The 19,206-nt window shown below is 57.0% G+C and overlaps 1 protein-coding gene and 2 non-coding genes across 11 annotated transcripts in view; all 3 read right to left on the reverse strand.

Annotated features, from left to right (window-relative positions):
• Window positions 1-944: 944 nt before the first annotated feature.
• TRPM2 (transient receptor potential cation channel subfamily M member 2) overlaps window positions 945-19,206 on the reverse strand; it is an 87,227-nt gene continuing 68,965 nt past the window's right edge. For 5 of the 9 annotated variants that reach the window (XR_012431920.1, XR_012431921.1, XM_045389386.2 and 2 more), the window contains 10 exons: window positions 18,940-19,027; window positions 17,782-17,869; window positions 16,888-17,045; window positions 16,020-16,096; window positions 15,649-15,750; window positions 7,464-7,550; window positions 6,138-6,243; window positions 4,215-4,316; window positions 2,593-2,709; window positions 945-1,914 (listed from right to left, as the gene is read on the reverse strand). Coding sequence is in view for 4 of the 9 variants with exons in the window: in XM_045389386.2 (XP_045245321.2) it covers window positions 1,789-1,914; window positions 2,593-2,709; window positions 4,215-4,316; window positions 6,138-6,243; window positions 7,464-7,550; window positions 15,649-15,750; window positions 16,020-16,096; window positions 16,888-17,045; window positions 17,782-17,869; window positions 18,940-19,027 (1,051 nt within the window). In the remaining 5 variants the exon portion in view is untranslated. Of the gene's footprint in view, window positions 1,915-2,592; window positions 2,710-4,214; window positions 4,317-6,137; window positions 6,244-7,463; window positions 7,551-14,819; window positions 15,004-15,648; window positions 15,751-16,019; window positions 16,522-16,887; window positions 17,064-17,781; window positions 17,870-18,939; window positions 19,028-19,206 lie in introns of those variants that run through there. The other 4 variants (XR_012431918.1, XR_012431919.1, XR_012431917.1 and 1 more) reach the window with 3 other exon arrangements.
• Window positions 4,273-4,341, reverse strand: LOC123572639 (Z6 small nucleolar RNA). Its single transcript, XR_006697192.1, has one exon. It is a non-coding gene; the product is annotated as a Z6 small nucleolar RNA (small nucleolar RNA).
• On the reverse strand, window positions 6,124-6,184 carry LOC123572638 (Z6 small nucleolar RNA). Its single transcript, XR_006697191.2, has one exon. It is a non-coding gene; the product is annotated as a Z6 small nucleolar RNA (small nucleolar RNA).

Here is a 19,206-nt window from a genome sequence, read left to right on the forward strand (position 1 = left end):
GTCTCACAGGCAGGGCAGGGGCAGCGCTGTGGCGAGGGCCAGAGCTGTCAAGGGGAATCCACGGCCCCCAGGCACAGCCCCCACCCCTTCCCTGGGTGCCCCCTTCAGCTCAGTGTTTCTAGATCCCACAGACACAGAGCTGAGACCTGCCCCAGACAGTGGGAGCTCAGCCCAGTGCTGCGGCCAGAAACAGGAGCCCTGAGCACAACATGGCCCCTGGCAGAGGTCTGGACCCACAGCCCGTAACCGAGGAGTCTCAGGCTTTCCCTGTAGCACCTGGAGGCTGCGCTGCAGGGGGAGAGGGAGCTGGAGAGGAGTGGGGTGGGCCACATGCAGTCTGCACTGTGGTTCAAACCTGCCACCTGAGAGCCCCTTGGGGGTGGAGGATGCTGACCCCAGATGGCGCTTCCAGGACCTCCCAGCCCCACTGCCTCTGAGCTTCGAAAGGGGCCTGAAGATCTACATTTTTATCACACCCAGGGTGACTCCATCACGAAAGTTGGTGACGGGACTGATTCTAAGCAGGGCATAAGGGGTCAGTTGTGTCCTTGGTGACGCTGATGGGGTGAGGGGGACTTAGGGGTGGCCAGAGAGCTTTGGGTCAGGTGGAAGACAGAGGCCTGCCCAGAGCAGGGTGGGTGTCACCTGCGGCCAGTGCTCAGCAGCCAGGCCGCCCCAGGCTCCATCTGGAGCCCCTGCAGGGGCGACAGGGCACATTGGCACCACCGTGCAGGGGAAGCCAAGGAGGAGGGCATGTGGATGCCACCATCCTGGCCTGGAGGGCTTGGGGATGATGTTGGAGCCCAGGTTTAGTAAAATGAAGACAGGGAGCTGGTGGGTTTTTAGAAACTGGGGGTGTAGGGCTGCAGGGCATCCACAGGCCTCAGAAAGCTCACCTGTGGATTGAGGAGAACTTCAGGCAGCCGTGACACAGCCCCCGGCCCTGGACGTGTCAAAAACTTTATTTGTGGAAAACACACAAGAGCCAGCCAGGCCTGAGATGGCAGATTTTACCACATTCCCCATCCTGAGGGCCCTGATGGTTCACACACCTGTGAGCCATTGACACCAAACCACGAGGTCCCCACATCCCCACCTCCTGCCGACACTGTCCCTCCTTCCTGGGTGTGGCCAGCACGTGGCTCCCAGGTAGTGGGGAGGGAGAGCTTCTGCGGCCCCCTCCCAGGGTCCCTGGGGCTAACCCTGGCAGAGGCCCTCTGGGTCTCTTCACAGGCCTGGGCTGTGTCTGGGCTCCTGTCCCCCCACGGAGCTTATCCTGACAGCCAGGAGTTCAGACGGTGGCCCCGGGCCAGGCAAGGATCCAGATTGAGTCACCTCGGAACATGGAGGCCCTCTTGGGGAGAGTGGCAGGGCCCCTTCCTCACAGGCCACAGGGGACCCTGACTCTCCAGGGAACTTGCCTTGGGCCGATAACCTCCACGGTGGAAGAGTTGCTTGGGGTGACACAGCCAGGAAGGGAGTGAACTCTGGCCAAGGGCCCATCACAGGCCCAGCCCCTCACCTGATGGCCAAGGGTCCCAGGGGCCCCTCAACTCTGAGTAGCCTGTGCCCTGTCTTGAGCTCTCCTCCCAGGTCACCCTGACCCTGTCCAGTTCATGAGGTCATCTGCGGCAAACTTGCAGCGGCCGTGAGGGGCAGTGGGTCCACCCAACCCCATCCTGTGCAGGGCCCAGGATCAGCCTAAGTCCTGGACAGGCTCGGGAGAGAGAAGCCCTGGTTTCCGGGGGGACTGTCCACGGACTGCAACTGCCCGGCCTGAGTGCAGAGTCAGTAGTGAGCCCCAAATTCAGCTGCCACCTTCTGGAGGAGGGTCTTGTGGTTCGCGTATAGTGGGATGCGCCTGTCCACCACCTGCCATCGGATGGAGGCCCCCGAGTCGCAGGCGTGCAGGTTCTGGAAGAACAAGGGCAGAGCTGACCCTCCCTGCCAGCCCTGCCTCTGCCCAGCCGAGCCCTACAGACTGCAGCCTTCGAGGGCACCCTCACTTTACTCCTCTGTGAAATGGGAGGCAGGACCACTGTGTCAGGTGCACCAGAGATGCACCCACAAGGCCCTGAGGATCCTTCAGGGGAAGAAGATGCAGGTGCAGCTTTGCCGGGAGCTGTTTAGCCTGCATGTAAAGCCTGCATATAAAGTTATTGCATGGAACTTTCCCATAGCAGTTCTGAATTAGGAGCGTGCAGGATTGAACCAAGCACTGGGAAGCCACATCCCCATAAAAGGCTAAAAGCCCGCAGCAGAGGCGGGGGGGGCCTTGCCTCCCTGGAGGATCCAGGTCCCAGAACTACACAGGGCCCTCATGGTCGCCTGTCCCGTCCTGTCAGCTCTGGCCATCTGCAGTGGCTCCCTGGCCTCCCCCGGTACCCCCTTTGTCACTTTCTGGGCAAGACTCTGATCCTGTAGCTTCCACTTTCTGGCCCTGGGCCCCGGGAGCACAGCCAGGTCCCACCCTTGGACGCCCCAGAGGCACATCCAGAATCCAGACCCCTTCCCTGCCTCCCCCTCCCCAGAGGCCACGCCCATAAACATCCCCGCCTCCCCACTTCCCCTCCCTGGAGGCCAAGTTCATACAGAGTTCAGCCTGTTCAGTTCCACGTCGTTCTGGTCCTGGAAGTGGACGCTGATGGCCACCGTCTCGATCCAGGCATTGTCCGTGTTCCTCGGGTTGTCCATGTAGCCTTTGTACACCTGGATGGGCAGGGTAAGCCCGACAGCAAGGGACCCCTGAGCAGTGCTCCAGCCCACCACGTGCCCTCTACCCTGCCCCAGCTCCCACCATGCACAGGACCCTGGCCCAGCTCCCCCAAGCCTGCCCGGGCCTGCACGGCGGAGCAGCCCAATGCCGGCTTCATCCTGAACAGTCCTTGCCCTGCAGAAGTCTTGGAAACGTCTGCTCAGTGAAGAAAGTCAGCTTCAAAAGCCACCTGCTGTAGGAGTCCACTTATAACAGATGTCCAGAACCCGCAAATCCAAGGAGATGGGAAGCAGATTCGGGAGTGCTGGGGAAGAGCTTGGGGTGATGGAATGTTCTGGAACTGGATAGAGGTGGTGGCTGCACAATGTTGTGAAGTGCTCCACACCATGGCATTGATCACTTTTTTTTTTTGAGATAGTCTCACTCCCGCCCAGGCTGGAGTACAGTGGTGCAACGTCCACCACCTGGGTTCAAGCAATTCTCCTGCTGGGATTACAGGCACGCACCACCAGGCCTGGCTAATTTTTGTATTTTTAGTAGAGACAGTTTCGCCATGTTGGCCAGGCTGGTCTCGAACTCCTGACCTCCAGCGATCTGTCCACCTCAGCCTCCCAAAGTGCTGAGATTACAGGTGTGAGCCAGTGCACCCAGCACGTGTAGCCTGTTATTATAAAGAGCGTCCATGAAGGGCTGGGTGCAGTAGCTCACGCCTGTAATCCCAGCACTTTGGGAGGCTGAGGTGGACAGATCGCTTGAACCCAGGAGTTTATAACCAGCCTGGGCAACGTGGCCAAACCCTGTCTGTACCAAAAATACAAAATATTAGCTGGGCGTGGTGTCTCACCCCTGTAGTCCCCGCTACCTGGGAGGCCAAGGCAAGAGGATTGCTTGAGCCCAGGAGGTGGAGGCTGCAGCGAGCCAATATTGCACCACTGCACTCCAGCCTGGGTGACAGAATAAGACCTTGTTTCCAAAAAAAAGTGTGCATGGCATTTGTCTGAGAGAGAGCTGGAGATGAAGCCTTTCTAAGGAAACAGGTTTCTAAAGAAGTAAAAAGTCCTGGTACAGTTGGTCCCCAGGCTGGGCACTTGGGAAGGGTTCTCCAGAGCTTGGGAGTCGGGGGCAGGTCTGAGGGAGGGGCTGGCTTCCCAGCACCCTTAGGCGCAGCGGTGCCCAAGGCAAGGGTGGATGTGCGGAGGAGGGTGGCACCATGCCTCCAAGCCACTGTCACACCTGAAGGCAGCAAGGGTCCTCAGCCCATCCCCCTTGACTTAGGAGAAAATGGAACAGAGAGGGAGGGGCCTGCACACAGCTATGCTTCCTGGTCCTCTGGGAGCTGTGCAACTTAGGGACAGGGGCTGGGACCACCGTCACCCGGTGAAGCTGGGTGGGACCACTGTCACCCGATGGGGCTGGGGCAGGTCCCCAGTATCATGCTATGTTCATCCTACAGCCCTGGGAACACACAGGTGGAGCAGAGCAAACAGGCCGGGAATACCTCCATGCCGCGCGTCAGCAAGTTCTCAAAAGACAGCCAGTGCTCCTGCCGGAGGATCCGCTTCAGCTTCCGAGGCAGCGTCTCCCCCGGCTCCCGGGAGCCCTGGACAGACACAGGCAGGTCAACAGGGCACTGAAGTGGGACCTCAGGCTGCCCTGGCACCTGTCTCCACTGGCCTTCTGCCCATCATGGGCAGCAGCCCAGCCCCAGGAGCCCCAGGCAGGCGGCGTCTTGGGCTGGAGTGACATTACCCAGAACCAGCCATCTACGTCAGCATCTGTGAGCCTGCCATGGCCCGAGCAGGGGGCACTGGGCTGCAAGCACAACCTCTGAGGAGCAGGGACAGCCCCCAGGATACCTACCCTGAGCTCAGGCTCCCCAAGGATGACAGGGCACCCCCTCCCTGCTCCCCTGGCGCCTGCCCCAGGCGTTGCCCCCCCACCAGCTCAGGCCCAGTGCAGCAGGCTACTGCAGCGGGTTCCCTGTTTGCATTCCCGTCTCTCCCGGTCCCACCCCGGCCTGTGCTGGGGCTGGCTGGGCTCCCAGACGCTCCCGAGCGCCACCTGCCTCAGGGACCTGACTCTACCCCGAACCTCCTCCTCCCCACACCCATCCTTCCCGTCCTATTTGTCATTCAAAGTCCCATTGAAACACCCATGAGTTTCTCATGAAGACTTTGCAGGCACGTCAAGACAGTCCCACCTCAGCCCCGTGACACTCTCACCCTCAAGCATGAGTGCCCTAGAGCCAGGAACCCAGGAGGCCCCTCAGAGCGCCCCTCTCAGTGACCAGCCAGAGCTGACAGAGATGCCGGTGAGCGGAACCCCAGACCCAACCCCACGCTCCCCACATGGAGAGGCCAAAGTGCCAGAGAGCGGAGGGTGACTCGTGCCCCAGGGCTGGGTGTGCACAGGCAGAGAAGCCACTGGGTGAGAGCAGCGGGGCAGCAAGGGGACCCCGAGGCCAAAAGCCCCCTCTGCTACAAGGTTGGTTCCAGCTGTGGAGCGAGGCCCCCCAAAGCACTGGGACTTAGCAGCTGGGCCTGGGCTCCAGAATCCCCGTTCCTGCCCAGAGGCCCTCGTGGCACTGCTGCCCTGCACACCATGGTGGCACACACACCCCCGCACCAGCAGAGGCAGCCACCAGGCCGTGAGCTCAAGGCCAGAGAAATGCAACAGCTTCTTGCTGAGTTGTTGTAAGTGACATACTCCCCAGATCAGGTGCAGAGGAGAGGCCCTGAGGGGTAGGCTGTACCCCAGAGGTCCCGCACCATGGCCAGGCCTGGCAGGACTCAGACCTCCTGGCAGGACCAGCCTCTTCCATCCCCTGCAGTGAGGGGGCTGGAGGGCTGCGGAGACCCAGCTGGCCTGAGAGGAAACAGGAGCTATTGGAGGCACTTGAAGAGGAAAGGCCCGGGTCATCTGTCCCAATTGTGTCCACCCCTCCCACAAGACCCTGGGGTGCGCTCCAGCCTTTGCCCCACAACCAGCCACTGCCCCTGAGCTGAGGAGCCTGTGCACACCCCTGGGCCCTGCTTGACACTGTCTTCTCTTTATGGCTCAGCACCTGGCCCTGAAGGTCAGGAGCAGGTTGGTGTCTGAGACACCGTGAAGAGCTACCTCTGACCCCAACACCCTGAACCCTAAAAGGGGAGCCCAGGTGGCCTCCAGCCCAGCCCATGCGTGGGACACAGTAGGTGCCCCGTTAGTGTTTATGCACCAAAAGATTCTCTGATCCTGGGTTTTTCTAACTGCAACATGAGGAAACAGGAGGAAGAGGAGTGTCTTCTACAGACAAAATAGGCTAGGGTCTTGAACCCTCCCTGCCCTGGGGCTAGTGTTCAGTCCATGGGTGGAATGGATGAATGGACGAGTGACCCACAGACAGCCCAGTGGACAGAGGCCCCACGCGCCGCAGCCTTACCCCAGGCAGGGCCCAGTGCTCGGAGAGAGGGAGCTTTACCACCAGCACTTCCAGCATCTTCTTTATGCTCTTCCTGCAGATGGCTCCGTCCTCGTTCCGCCTCCACCTGCAGAGGGAGCGACCACAGCTGCCCAGGACCCGCTGTGGTCTCCACCCTCCCCTGCGCCACGCTGGGGCTGGCCCTGCCTGGGGCGGGGCGGTGTCAGGTCCACCACAGGCTCAAGCTGTGTTCTTTATCAAGTTCTTCATCCCCAGGGAAAAGACTGAGCTAGTAACCACTTAGGGGATGTCCTTCCTCACTTCCATCAGCAGCTGGTAGGACTAGAAAGAGCCCCAGCCTTCATGGAGAATTTTTAAAGATTAAAACCCTTAGAGAGGTACCTGCCCTTCGACCCAGCTTTGCAGTTTGATCACTCTTAGAAAATGCCGGTGGGAACCCCGTGGGGTGATGTGGGGTGCCGAGTGCCACATGGGGGTGATGTGGGATGCTGAGTGCTGCCCAGGGGTGATGTGAGGAGCTGAGTGCCACCCGGGCATGCCAAGGAGAGGCCAAAGGACCAGGGAGCAGAGGGTTTGACTCGCACCCCAGGGCCATGCCTGCACGGCCAGAGAAGCCACTGGGTGAGAGGGGCTGGGCAGCAAGAGGACCCTGAGGCCAAAGGCTCCTCTGCTGGGGGAGGTCCTGGCTGTGGAGGCATAGCCCCCAGAGAGCACAGGGCACAGCAGCTGGGCCTGGGCCCCAGAATCCCACTCCTGCCCAATGTGGACAGCAAGAGCCCCCAGCAGTTTCCTCAGGGACGGAGGCGTCTGCACCTGCACAGAAGGCGGCCTGTGCCTTGGGTGAGAGCAGTGGGCCGGCTGCTGGAGTGCAGAGCAGTGAGTCTGAGGGGGTGAAAGTGGAGCTGTGTCCCTGTCTGTAGATGGGTGTGGAGGAGTGAGCCTGTGGTGGGAGTTGAGTGTGGGGCTGTGTCCCTCTGGATGGGAGTGGAGAGTGAGTCTGAGGGGTGAGTGTGGGGCTGTGGGGCTGTCCCTGTGGAGGGGGGTCCTCTAATGGGCTGGGACCGGCAGAAAAGTGAAGGCAGCCCCCGGAGAGGCGCATGGTCCTGGGATCTTGTGGATCCCAGGGGATCATGGACATTCCTGCCCCGTTTCGGGTGTATTCATGTTTATCCACAGACGCCCCTCACGTCCCCTTGATGGGCACCAAGTGCCAAGCACCAAAGCCGCCCTCCCGGCCCCTGGGCACCGGGGAGTGGCAGCAGCCCCTGGTGAAGGTGGGAGCGGCCGCGTTGCTGAGGTGCTGGTGCCCGGCAGGCGTGAACTCACCGCGTGACCATGGGGTACAGCGTGTGGTTGGGTCCAAAGCAGCTGAGGCTCCCGCGCCCACGCAGTCCCGTCCGGCCCATGGGGTTCCTGGGATGCAGAGGGGTCAACTCAGTCCACCATCCACCACTGGGGGAGGACAGGGCGGGGAGGGCAACTGAGAGGGGACAGCGGGCATCAGAAGCCGGCGCACAGTGGGATGTCGTTCAGGCTTCTTTAGGGACCTGCTCTGGCCTATGGGGGAGGATCCCCTTGGGACCCCCAAGGAGTAAGACCAAGGCTCTGGGTTACCTTGGGGTCACCTGGTGGGGGAACGGTCTCCCTGGGAGCAGAAGTCCAGCCACTGCAGGCCGGTGAGGGGCTAAAGTGCCACCTTCTCCCCACGGAGCGTAGAACTAGCCGACTGCTCGGGCCAGCACTTTGCGTCCAAAGGCCCCAGAGCATGGTCTGCATCCTGGCAGCCTTCCGAGGGGCAGCATGGGAGCCAGGCCAGACACCCAGAGGCCCTGCGTCCGTGTGGCCACAGAGACCCCCAGCAGAGTGTGCTAACCACAGGCAGCAGGAGCTACAGATGCTTCCCCTTGGGCCAGGCTGGTCTCCCTGACACCACGAGGTCCTACACGAAACAGCAAGTTCTAGAAATGGGCGAGATCCTGTGAATGCACCACTAAAACAGAAGGAAGAAACGCACTGCCGCTACCATGCGGTGGGGGTGGCCTCCATGTCTACAGAAAGTCCTCAGCAGTGTCCCCGCCAGCATGCCTGCCACCAGTGTCCCCGCCACCATCTCCACCACCATCCCCGCCACCAGCGTCCCTGCCACAGTGGGGACAGTGGTATCATTCCTCCACCAATCCACTCTGACCTCCAGATCCCACCAGAGCTGTAGCCTCCGACCCACCCCTCACGGGCCTCCTCTCTGTACAGCCTGGACTCCATCCTCCTGAGTCTGCGCGGCCGTGCATGGCTGCCCTGGGACAGCTGACCACCTCTAGCACTGGCGGCCACCAGCCAGGCCTGTGCCACCGTCCCTGACCCTGCCTGGCGTGGCAGCCTCCAACTGGCCTCCCCGCCTCCACCCAGCCCCTCCTCTCTGTTGCCCCCCTGCAGCCGCCCTGCTCCTGCCCAGCTGTCAGGGACCCCAGCTCTCATTGCACCGCTGCGCCAGACCTGCCTGCGTCCGTGGTGATCAGAGTCCACACCAGAACCTGCCCAGTGTGTAGGGCCCACCTGGCCGGGCCTCTCAGACAGCCCTCCCAGCTCACTCTGCGGTCTCCTCTGTGGCCGGGGGGCCTTGCGCGGTGGGGCCCAGGCAGCCTCCCCAGAAGCTGCTCAGAAACCAGAGTCCCAGCCCCACCAAGCTCCAGAGCTGGCACCACATGCAGCAAGCCCCGGGGACCTCAGCTCCAAGGCCGGGGCTCACTCAGGGTTCCTGCGAGGGCCACTGCTGCCTCCCCACAACCCCAAGCCCATCTCTCACTCCCGTCTACCCGGCCCTTGCCAGCCACCATTCTCCTTCCTGTACTCATGCCACTGAGCGGGCAGAACCCGGAACCAAGGCCATGGACAAATGGGGCGCTGGGCAGAGCTATGCTGAGCTCCAGAAGGAGAAGGCGGCGGGTCCTGCTGCTGGGAGCAAGGCTGCCTCGTCTCCCCGTAACTGCTGTTCACGCCAAGTGCAGCGCCTTGGTCAAGAAGCTCACAGAGGAGGCCACATGCTCTGCCTGGCACGAGTCCACCCCCACAGGAAGCTCCGGGCCCCAGGGCCCTGCTGTCATCTCACTGTCCCTGTCCCTAGTCGGCCAGTGGCAGAGCCAGGAGGGAGGTCAGGGGCCTGCTGGCTCGTACCATTAAACCACATGCACGCCCGCTCCTGCCAGGAGGGAAACAAACGCTATGCACCCTTGCTTCTCAGTCAGCCTGAGGGCGCTGGGCAGCAGGGGCTTCGGACCACCACGCTGCGCTCCCGCACCGCAGCCCCCACCCCACAGCCGAGTCTTCAGCTGCTGTCACTGTGCCCTGATCTCTGAGCCCCCGGTCATGATCTCATCCATATGGTTCTCAACCCCTCACCTCCCTGCTGTATGCCCGCTAGCTCCATCACAACGTCAAGGCATAGGCCCGTCCACAAACCTACCCACACAACCCCAAAGCGCGAACACAGCGACACTCCAGCTGCAGCAATCACATGTTCATTCACTCATCCGCTCACAGCTCCAGAAATGCAGGTGGGTTGTGGGATGGAGAGCTGGCCTTTGGGTTGAACAAGGCAAAATCCTTGCTGACCTGACCTCAACCCATTTCAGAAAGAGCAAGACAAGCCCAAGTGGAGTTGATTCAAAAGAGGAAGGGACGAGCAGGCAGGGGCCAAGGAGACAGCGTGTTTAAAGAGTTATGTCGGGCCGGGCACAGTGGCTCATGCCTGTAATCCCAGCACTTTGGGAGGCCGAGACGGGCGGATCACAAGGTCAAGAGATCAAGACCATCCTGGCTAACAGTGAAACCCTGTCTCTACTAAAAAAAAAAAAACACAAAAAACTAGCCAGGTGAGGTGGCGGGTGCCTGTAGTCCCAGCTACTCGGGAGGCTGAGGCGGGAGAATGGTGTAAACCTAAGAGGCGGCGCTTGCAGTGAGCCGAGATCATGCCACTACACTCCAGCCTGGGCGACAGAGTGAGACACCATCTCAAAAAAAAAAAAAAAAAAAAAAAAAAAAAAAGAGTTATGTCGGCAGGAGCAACGCAAGAGGGCAGGAGGACCCGGGTGCAGGAGGAGCAGTATGTTTGGGATGAGGTCCTTGAGAGGCAATGGAAGACGGGTCTAGCACAAAGGTGCACTGGGGTGAACAATGCCCACAAATTTATGTCCTTCCCAGAACCTCAGAATCTGGCCTTGTTCAGAAATAGTGTCTGCAGGTTTAATTAGTTAAGATGAAGCTACACTGAAATAGGGTTGGCCCTAAACCCAGTATGATTTATAATCCTAAGAACAGAAGAGACACAGACACATGCAGGGAGAGGCCATGTGGCTAGGGGGCAGAGATCAGGGTGATGCATCCACAAGCCAAGGAATGCAAAGGGCTGCCAGGAACACCAGGAGCTGGAGAGGCAGGAAGGGGTCTCCCCTCAAGCCCTCAGAGGGAGTGTGGCCCTTGATTTCAGACTCCTGGCCCTCAGAACTGTGAGATAATCCATTTCTGTTAAGCCCCCCAGTTTGTGGTACTTAGTTACAACAGCCATAGCAAACTAATACAGTGAGGGGGCTGGCCCCAGACGGACGTGGGGGACAGTCACTCCTGTAACAGAAAGGGCATCTGAGTGTGTGAGTGACTTGAGTCAGACAAGCTCACACAGGCTGCTGTTGTGAATGGGCCAAGAGGGTTAGGGCTAAGGTTAGGGATTAGGGTTAGGGTTAGGGTTAGGGATTAGGATTAGGGTTGGGGTTGGGGTTATGGTTAGGGTTAGGGTTAGGGGTTAGGGTTTGGTTTAACATTAGGGATTAGGGTTAGAGTTAGGGATTAGGGTTAGGGTTAAGTGTTAGGGTTAGAGTTAGGGGTTAGGATTAGTGTTAGGGTTCGGGGTTAGGGTTAGAGTTAGAGTTAGGGGTTAGGATTAGGTTTAGGGTTCGGGGTTAGGGTTAGAGTTAGGGGTTTAGGTTAGGGTTAGGGGTTAGGTTAGGGTTACAGTCAAGCAGCTGCAGCAACCCAGGGTAGAGATTGTGGCCATGGAGGACATTTCAATTTCAAGAATCAGCGTGTTGCCAATCCCACTCCAACAAAAATGCAGCAAAATTAGAATTAGAGGGTGATAACAAAGAATGGCTTAAAAACTGTAAGTAGAGGACAAGGGTTAGCAGCTCACACCTGTAATGCCAGCACATTGGGAGGCCAAGGTGGGTGGATCACGAGGTGAGGAGTTCAAGACCTGCCTGACCATCATGGTAAAACACCATCTCTATTAAAAATACAAAAAGAATTAGCTGGCGTGTTGGCACATGCCTGTAATTCCTGTGGTTCAGGAGGCTTAGGCAGAAGAATTGCTTGAACTGAGACCCTGCAGGCGGAGGCTGCAGTGAGCCAAGATCGCACCACTGCACTCCAGCCTGGGCTACATAGCAAGACTCTGTCTCAAGATAAAGAAAACTAAAAATACATCACTAAATAATCAAATGAAGATTATGCTGGGTGTGGTGGCTCACACCTGTAATCCCAGCACTTGAGGTGGCAGATACAGGAGGATTGCTTGAGCCCAGGAGCTTAAGACCTGCCTAGATAATAGAGTGAGACCTCATTCTCCACAAAAAGAAAAAGAGCAAAACAAAAGTATAAAATGAAGATTATAATGAAATTTATAAAGTAAAAAACAAAATCTCTACACATCAAAACTTAAGGGATACAGCCTACCAGGTCTTAGAGAGAATTTATAGTCTTAGGTACCCTTATTAGAAAACCAGGAAAATTGAATAAAAATGAGCTCTAACACATAAATCAAGAGCAAATCTCTAAGAAGTAGAAAGGAAGGAAAGATAACAATAAAAGCAATAAAGGATGAGATAGAAAAATTAAGATAATCAACAAATCCAAAAGTTAGGTTTTTGAAAAGATTATAAAATTAACCACTGGCAAGAATAATCAAAAAAATAAAAAAACAAAGAAGAGAAATATATAATAAATATGAATGCTCAAAAGAGAAATTACTGTATATTTATATATTTTTTAAATCATAAAAGAATATTATGGACATCTGTGACACAACATATTTCAAAAGTTAGATGAAATGATAATTTTCCAGAAAATTTACAATTACTAAAAAGGACCCAAGAAGAAACAGGAAATAAGGTTCCAAAATCATTATGGAAGATAAAATAGTTAGAAATCTACTTGCTCAAAATATGTTAGACCTAACAGTTTTACAGGTGAGTATTATCAGACTTTAAGAAACAAATAATTATCTCCACATCATTCAAAAAGTTCCAAAGAAGAGAAAAGAAGGAAAGCTGACCAGCTCATTCATTGAGATGGGTATAACCTCATACCAAAACCAAAGTAAGACAGTATAAGAAATATAAATTATAGGCAAATTACACTTTTGAACACATTTTTTTAAATCTTAAATAAAATGTTAGTAAATTAACTCCAGCAGTATATTAAATATAACAGAAGAGTTTATTCTAGGAATGCAAGGATGGCTCAACACTGAAGAAGCTAGAAAAATAATTCACACACTAATTGGCTAAAGGGGAAACATCTTATAACTATCTCAATCAATGGCAGAAAAACCATTTAGTAGCATTCAGCTCCTGACAAACTGGGACTAGATAGAAACATTCCTAATCCGATAAAAGGTATTTATAAATTTATTCAGTAAATACCATACTTAATGGTGAAATGTTGATAGAATTCCCATTAACTCAGAAACAAGGAAACCTGTTAATATTACCAATACTCTAAATTACACTGAAGAATTTTACTCAGCACAATAAGGCAAAAAAAAAGGAATGAGGCATGATTATTGTAAGGAGAAAGAAAATATTGTTATTTGCAGAATATATATTATTTACATAGAAAATCTACAAACACATTTATATAATTAATGAGAAAGTTTAACAAAATTGTTAGATATAAAGTCATCATACAAAATTAATAATGCTCCTATATATTTTTTAAAAATTGAAAATAGAAAAAATATTATAGGCCAGAAGTGGTGGCTCATGTCTGTAATCCCAGCACTCTGGGAGGCTGAGGCAAGTGGATCACCTGAGGTCAGGAGTTCGAGACCAACCTGGTCAACATGGTGAAACCCCATCTCTACTAAAAATGCAAAATTAGCCAAGCATGGTGGTGGACACCTGTAATTTCAGCTACTCAGGAGGCTGAGGCAGGAGAATCACTTGAACCCAGGAGGTGAAGGTTGTAGTGAACCGAGACCACGCCATTGCACTCCAGCCTGGGCAACAAGAGTGAAATCCATCTCAAAAAAAAAAAAAAAAAAAAAAAGAAAAAGAAAAAATGTTATAATTTCCTCAAATAACAAAAGTTATCAAATACCTGAGGAACAAATATTACTTAAAAGTATAAGATCCTTATGAACAAAATTATAAAACTTTAGGGAAGGACAAAGAGAAGACATAAATAAATGTTGACAAATATATACATAGACAATTCATTATCATAAAAGTGTCGTCTCAAATTTTTCTATAAATTTAATACAATTCTTATCAATGGATTTGTCATGGAGCTAGAAAAACTGGTTTTTAAACTCACAAAAATGCCAAAGTCTCAAGACCAGAAAAGGCAAGTTTACAGACATGCTACCCCAGAGTCAGGATTATTGCAATGCTATGGCAAATAGTGGCATGATCTGCTACGAGATGAGTGGGACAGAGGCAGACATAACTATGAAAGAGGAGTCAGACCTCATGCACACCTCAGGGGAGGAGTCAGACCTAAGGGAAGGAGCCATGCCTCAGGAGAGGAGCCAGACCTAAGGGGAGGAGCCACACCTCAGGGGAGGAACCAGACATCAGGGGATGAGCCACACCTCAGGGGAGGAGCCAGACCTTAGCAGGAAATGAAGTCAGGCAGCTCACTTTATGTGTGAATTCACAAAATAAATCAGGCCCCTCCTCACACCTTATACAAGCAGCCTTCATCTGTATTAAAGACTCAGTGAAAAATCTAATCTTAAAACGTGTCAAATGAATATAGGAAGGTGTGTCTTTATAATTTCATAGAAAGAAAACACACCTAAGGAAAGACAATGAAAATAAGATTCATAAGCCCACAACAGAAGCACGGTGCATATAGAAAGTGCTCTTCTGTGCTACTAAAGCCCGCGTGGCCACTACATCCTGCCAAGTCCTGACACACCTGCCTGTGTGGCGACCGCCCGTGAGAGCAGGTGCTTGTGCCCTGTCACCCACACCAGGCACCTGCAGCTCTCATCAGCTTCCCACAGCCACCAGATGCACCTCCCTAAATACCCACCCTTGCCCATCCTGCACACCCCCAACACCAGAGCAGGCCACCTGCAGCTGCAGCCACCTGGCCAGGACCTCTGCTCTCAGGCCCCATAGCCTTCTACCACCTCCTTACTCGACCTCCAGCTCCGGGCAGAGGAGCGCACACCCTGTTCCAGAGCATTCCGCAAAGGCCTGCCATGCAGTCCCCCGGTCCTTCAGACCCCTTGGCTCCTCTGCTCCATGGTTCATGCCCCACATCCTGGCAACCCCCCAACCCCAGGTTCTGGTGGCCCCTCCTCCACCTACTCCTCATGGCAGGGTCCAAGAGCCCCAGGCTCCTTCCCTCCAGGGCACTTGTAGGCACTTCAGGGTCACCTGACACTACTTTGGGTTTCCTCACCTGTGTGATGGGTGCAGCGCCGATCCTGTGGGGAACATGACACCAGGCGAGTCCAACTTCCCGGCCAGGTGAGCCTGCCAGTACCCATTCCCGTGTCCCCTCCCTGCTGCACAGCCCCTGCCCATCCTCCAAGGTGTCCCCCTCTCCCAGCACCGCCATCCCCACCTGCCCATCCTCCGAGGAGTCACCCTCTCCCAGCACAGCTGTCCCCGCCGCCCATCCTCCAAGGTGTCGCCCTCTCCCAGCACAGCCATCCCCCCCGCCCATCCTCCGAGGAGTCACCCTCTCCCAGCACAGCCGTCCCCTCCTGCCCATCCTCCAAGGTGTCGCCCTCTCCCAGCACAGCCATCCCCCCGCCCATCCTCCGAGGAGTCACCCTCTCCCAGCACAGCCATCCCCCCCGCCCATCCTCCGAGGAGTCACCCTCTCCCAGCACCGCCATCCCCACCTGCCCATCCTCCGAGGAGTCACCCTCTCCCAGCACCGCCATCCCCACCTGCCCATACTCCGAGGAGTCACCCTCTCCCAGCACAGCTGTCCCCGCCGCCCATCCTCCAAGATGTTGCCTCTCACAGCACAGCAGTCCCCAGGTTAGGGTTGGGACTGTGGGGCAGGGCCTGCCGGAGGCCAGGGGACAAGTCCCACCATCCCATGCCCTATCCCAGGAGCTGCAGTGATGCCGTGAGTTGATGTTTTCTTCCTTTCTGTGGCTCACATGCATTTTTGGTTTGTTTTATGAGAAAAATGCCTCCTTTGCCCAGAGAGGAAACCTGCCCCCCAGGCAAACTCCAAAGGCTGACAGGGCAGGGCCTGTGGGGGGCACACTCACAGGGGCAACCCGGCCTGGACTGCGTACGGCCCGTGGAAGCTCCGGCGGTCCCTCAGGCCGTCCACCATGTTGTACTGGATCGTGGACAGCGGCTCCAGGGTGCTGGGAGCAGAGGAGAAGGCGTGTCTGTGTCCCCGTGTTGCAGGTGGGACAGAGCAGACAGGCAGGGTTCACCCCCCACCAAGGGCCCAGCCGAGTGGCTGTAGGCTGAGTGTATATGACAGTAGGAGCTGGGCCCCTTCAGGCCCCCATGGACCCCTCCTGCTCACAGGGCCTCCCCAGGCTGAGCCCTGACTGGGATACTTGAGGGAGCCCCTGGGAGGTCCTGGGTTTGGGGCCAGCTGGGAGCACGGACAGCAGCTCACACTCACTCTCCCACGGGGTCCATGGCGGCCGCGTCCTTCCTTTCTGCCGTGTAAAAGGGCGGGTCATAGATCAGGAACTCCGTCTGTTGCAAAACAGGGAATTTTCCCCTAGATTTTTACCCCCACTGCAAAGCTGGGCCCAGGCACCAGGGTAAAAGGGCTGCTACACTGGGTCTGAACCCAACCCCAACATCCCAACATGCAGGGCAGAAGCTCCAAGCCGGGCAGAGCCGGGGGCTGGGCTCAGGGACCTCCACCCTGGGGCCAGCTGAAGGGCAGGCAGCCATGACTGGAGGCCTTGGGGGTCTTCCCAGAGTGAGGCAGGGGTCTAAGCTGGACCCTGGAGGCAAGGAGGATTCTGTGAGGTGGACAGAAGCAGCGAAAACAGCAGCCTGGAATGTTCTGGATGGGCCAGACAGAAGCCCTGCACCAGGAGGGCGGGGGTCTCCGCAGGGCCATTAGCCATCTCGCTCTCTCTGTGTCTCTGTCTCTCTTCCATACCTGGCATCTGGAAAGGGGCCAGAGCCATTCACAGGGATGGGTGGGGTCTAGGACCAGGGCATGATCTGGGAGAATGGGGCCAGTGGCGCTGGGCCCCAGGATGATCATGGGAGGAGCCTGAGCCTCGAACTCTGTGGGGGTCAGTGTGCCCCCCGAGGCCCCTCCACCACCTCGAGCTGTGGGGCCCCTGTGATTTGACTCCTCTGTGCCTCAGTTTCCTTAAATGTCAAACAGGGGCTGCCAGACGTACAGATCCCCCTGTGACTGCAGTGGCTGGAAACCAGGATTAACACCAGATCGATGGAGACAGGGCTGCCCTTGCCTCCCCAGGGGCCCGGCCACTCTGCCTGGTTGGGCTCAGGCAGGCGCTCACCTCCCAGGGCACCTTCTCGTTGGGCACGGGGAAGCGCGTGATGGGGCAGTTGGGATAGAGGAGGTGCCGGGCATTCACGTGGTAGCTGTCGCCTGGCTCTTCCGTCTTCTTCCTGCCTCCTAGCTCAGTATCTGGCTCCTCCACGGCCTTCTGGGAGGCTGAGGACAGTCAGGAAGCTGTGATGTAAGGCAAGCCCAGGCTCAGGTGCCCACCCGCAGGACAGGGACTTCCTCTGTGGTCCTTCCACCAAAACATCTGGGCTCCACCACCTCCCCAAGCCCAAATGGCCATGCAGGTCGAACACCAGCCCTGAAGTGAGCAGGGCCCCCAGGGAGGATGGCCCTCGGGGTCAGGGCAGCGTCCCTGCTGGCACCTGCCCCTTTGTGCGGCGGCAATCAGGGACCTCAGTAATGAGCTGAGCTGAACTCACAGCGCAGTTACCGAGAGAAATGTGCTCTTTGGGGGCCAGCAAAACTCAGTGGCCCAAGGAAGGCTACTTATGTCCATTTCATAGCCAGCTGCGAATTTAGGAAAACAGACTTTGCTTCTCGTCACTCAGCCCACCTGACCAGGTTCAGACACAGTCTGCAGCTGCCCGGCTCGCACCCCTGACTCCGCAGCGGGGTATGTGGGGAGCTCAGGGCACGGCAGGCCAGGCCTCCCCGTGGACATCCAGGAACCTGGTCAGGTCAGGGATCGGGCGGGGCCTCGGCACCGGCATTGGTGGGTGGGCTGAGTTCCTGAGGGCGCTGGCCCTGCCAGGCCTGGGAATGGGCTCCAGCCAGTGCTTTCCTCCTGGCCACAGCCCCGCCAGCTGCCTCTCCTCCCACTGACCCCAAACCCAAAAGAACACAGGCGGGTGAAGACCAGCTGCTGGCCTGGCCACCCACTCACCCAGAGTGGGGACGTCCACCTCCGAGCCGAAGCCGCTGGCCCGCAGTGTCTTCACAATCCAGTGCAGGGCTCGGGCCGTCTGGGCCACCTGGAAGGCACAGCCCGAGACACAGTGAGCACCTACCACCCACACGTATGGTACACACCCCACTGCCCACCGAGACCTCACTCCCCCAGCCAGGAGCCCCACCCCTGTCACTCAGCCCCTGCACACTTTGAAAGTGAGACACCACCTCCTCCCCAGGCAGCCACCAAGCCAGCCAGGATGCTGCCCCGGGCCCACCCTGCTTCCCTTGGGGGCTGCTGAGTCACACATCTGATGATGCAGCCTGCCCAAGAGATACAACAGTGGGACTGTCACTGGACTGGACAAGTCAGAGGACGGAGCCAGCATGAAGCTGCAGTCAGGCGGTTCTCCACCACAGGGAGAGGTCACGGGCTGCCAAAGCCAGAGGTTTCCAGGGTTCCTGCACCTCCCAGGAGGAGCCTCCCCAGAGGCCGATGCAGCCCCCACAGGGGACAGCAGGATGTATCTCACCCATGTGGCTCAGAGCTGGGCACCCTGTCAGGGGTCCCAGCAAGGCCTAGACTGGGGGAGAGGGTGGCCTGGGCAGACCTCTGGGTGCAGCAGGCAGGACTGGTGGATGGTGGATGCCCAAGGAGCACAGGGCCCAGCTGGGAGCAGCAGCACTGGGTGGCTGAGCCATCCACAGGGCTCAGCGCTGACCACAGAGGCTGCCGTGGCCTCAGGGGCTGTCGTTGGGAAGCACGGCCCGGCCCAGCTGGTGGACGCTGATGGGGTGCGCGGGCAGACCCTCACAGGCCATCTCTAAGTCCTCCCCACCTCGGTCTCATGGCCTGTCCAGGGCTCAGAGGCTGGGAGGGACAAACACTCTGTTTCCTGGGAGCAGCCAGGAGCACAGCCTGGCCACAGAGGCCGCAGGACACACAGGAGCAGCTCGGTCACAGAAACGCTCGGGCAGGCTTTTCTGGAGGACACACAGGGCGCCTCTGCCAGCTGGGAACGGCTGCCCTGACGTTCTGGCCTCCTCCTCACCATCGCTTCTCAGAGCCCTACTCGGTGCCATCACATGGCAGAGCCGCCCACCAGGCCCAACAGTGGCACCTCCTGAACGGAGGCCTGGACCTTGGACCCACCTGCTCCTCCAGAGAGGCCAACCTCTGCTCCATGGAGCCCGACCTCTTCAGCGGGTCCAGGTCCAGCAGGTCCACCATGGCGTCAACCCTGAAAGAGGAAGCAGCTGAGCTGGATGCACACCAGGCCTTGGGGCCCCGGGAACACCACACCGCACTGCAGACGGCCCTGCATCAGTCTTCACTTCCTCTTCATATGAAACTATTTCTAACATGCATTTCTCCCATAGAACCAAACTGCCCAGGGCCCCAAAGGGAAAGACGTCTCAG

Source organism: Macaca fascicularis, chromosome 3 (genome assembly GCF_037993035.2).
Source record: "Macaca fascicularis isolate 582-1 chromosome 3, T2T-MFA8v1.1".
NCBI classification, from domain to species: Eukaryota; Metazoa; Chordata; class Mammalia; order Primates; family Cercopithecidae; genus Macaca; species Macaca fascicularis.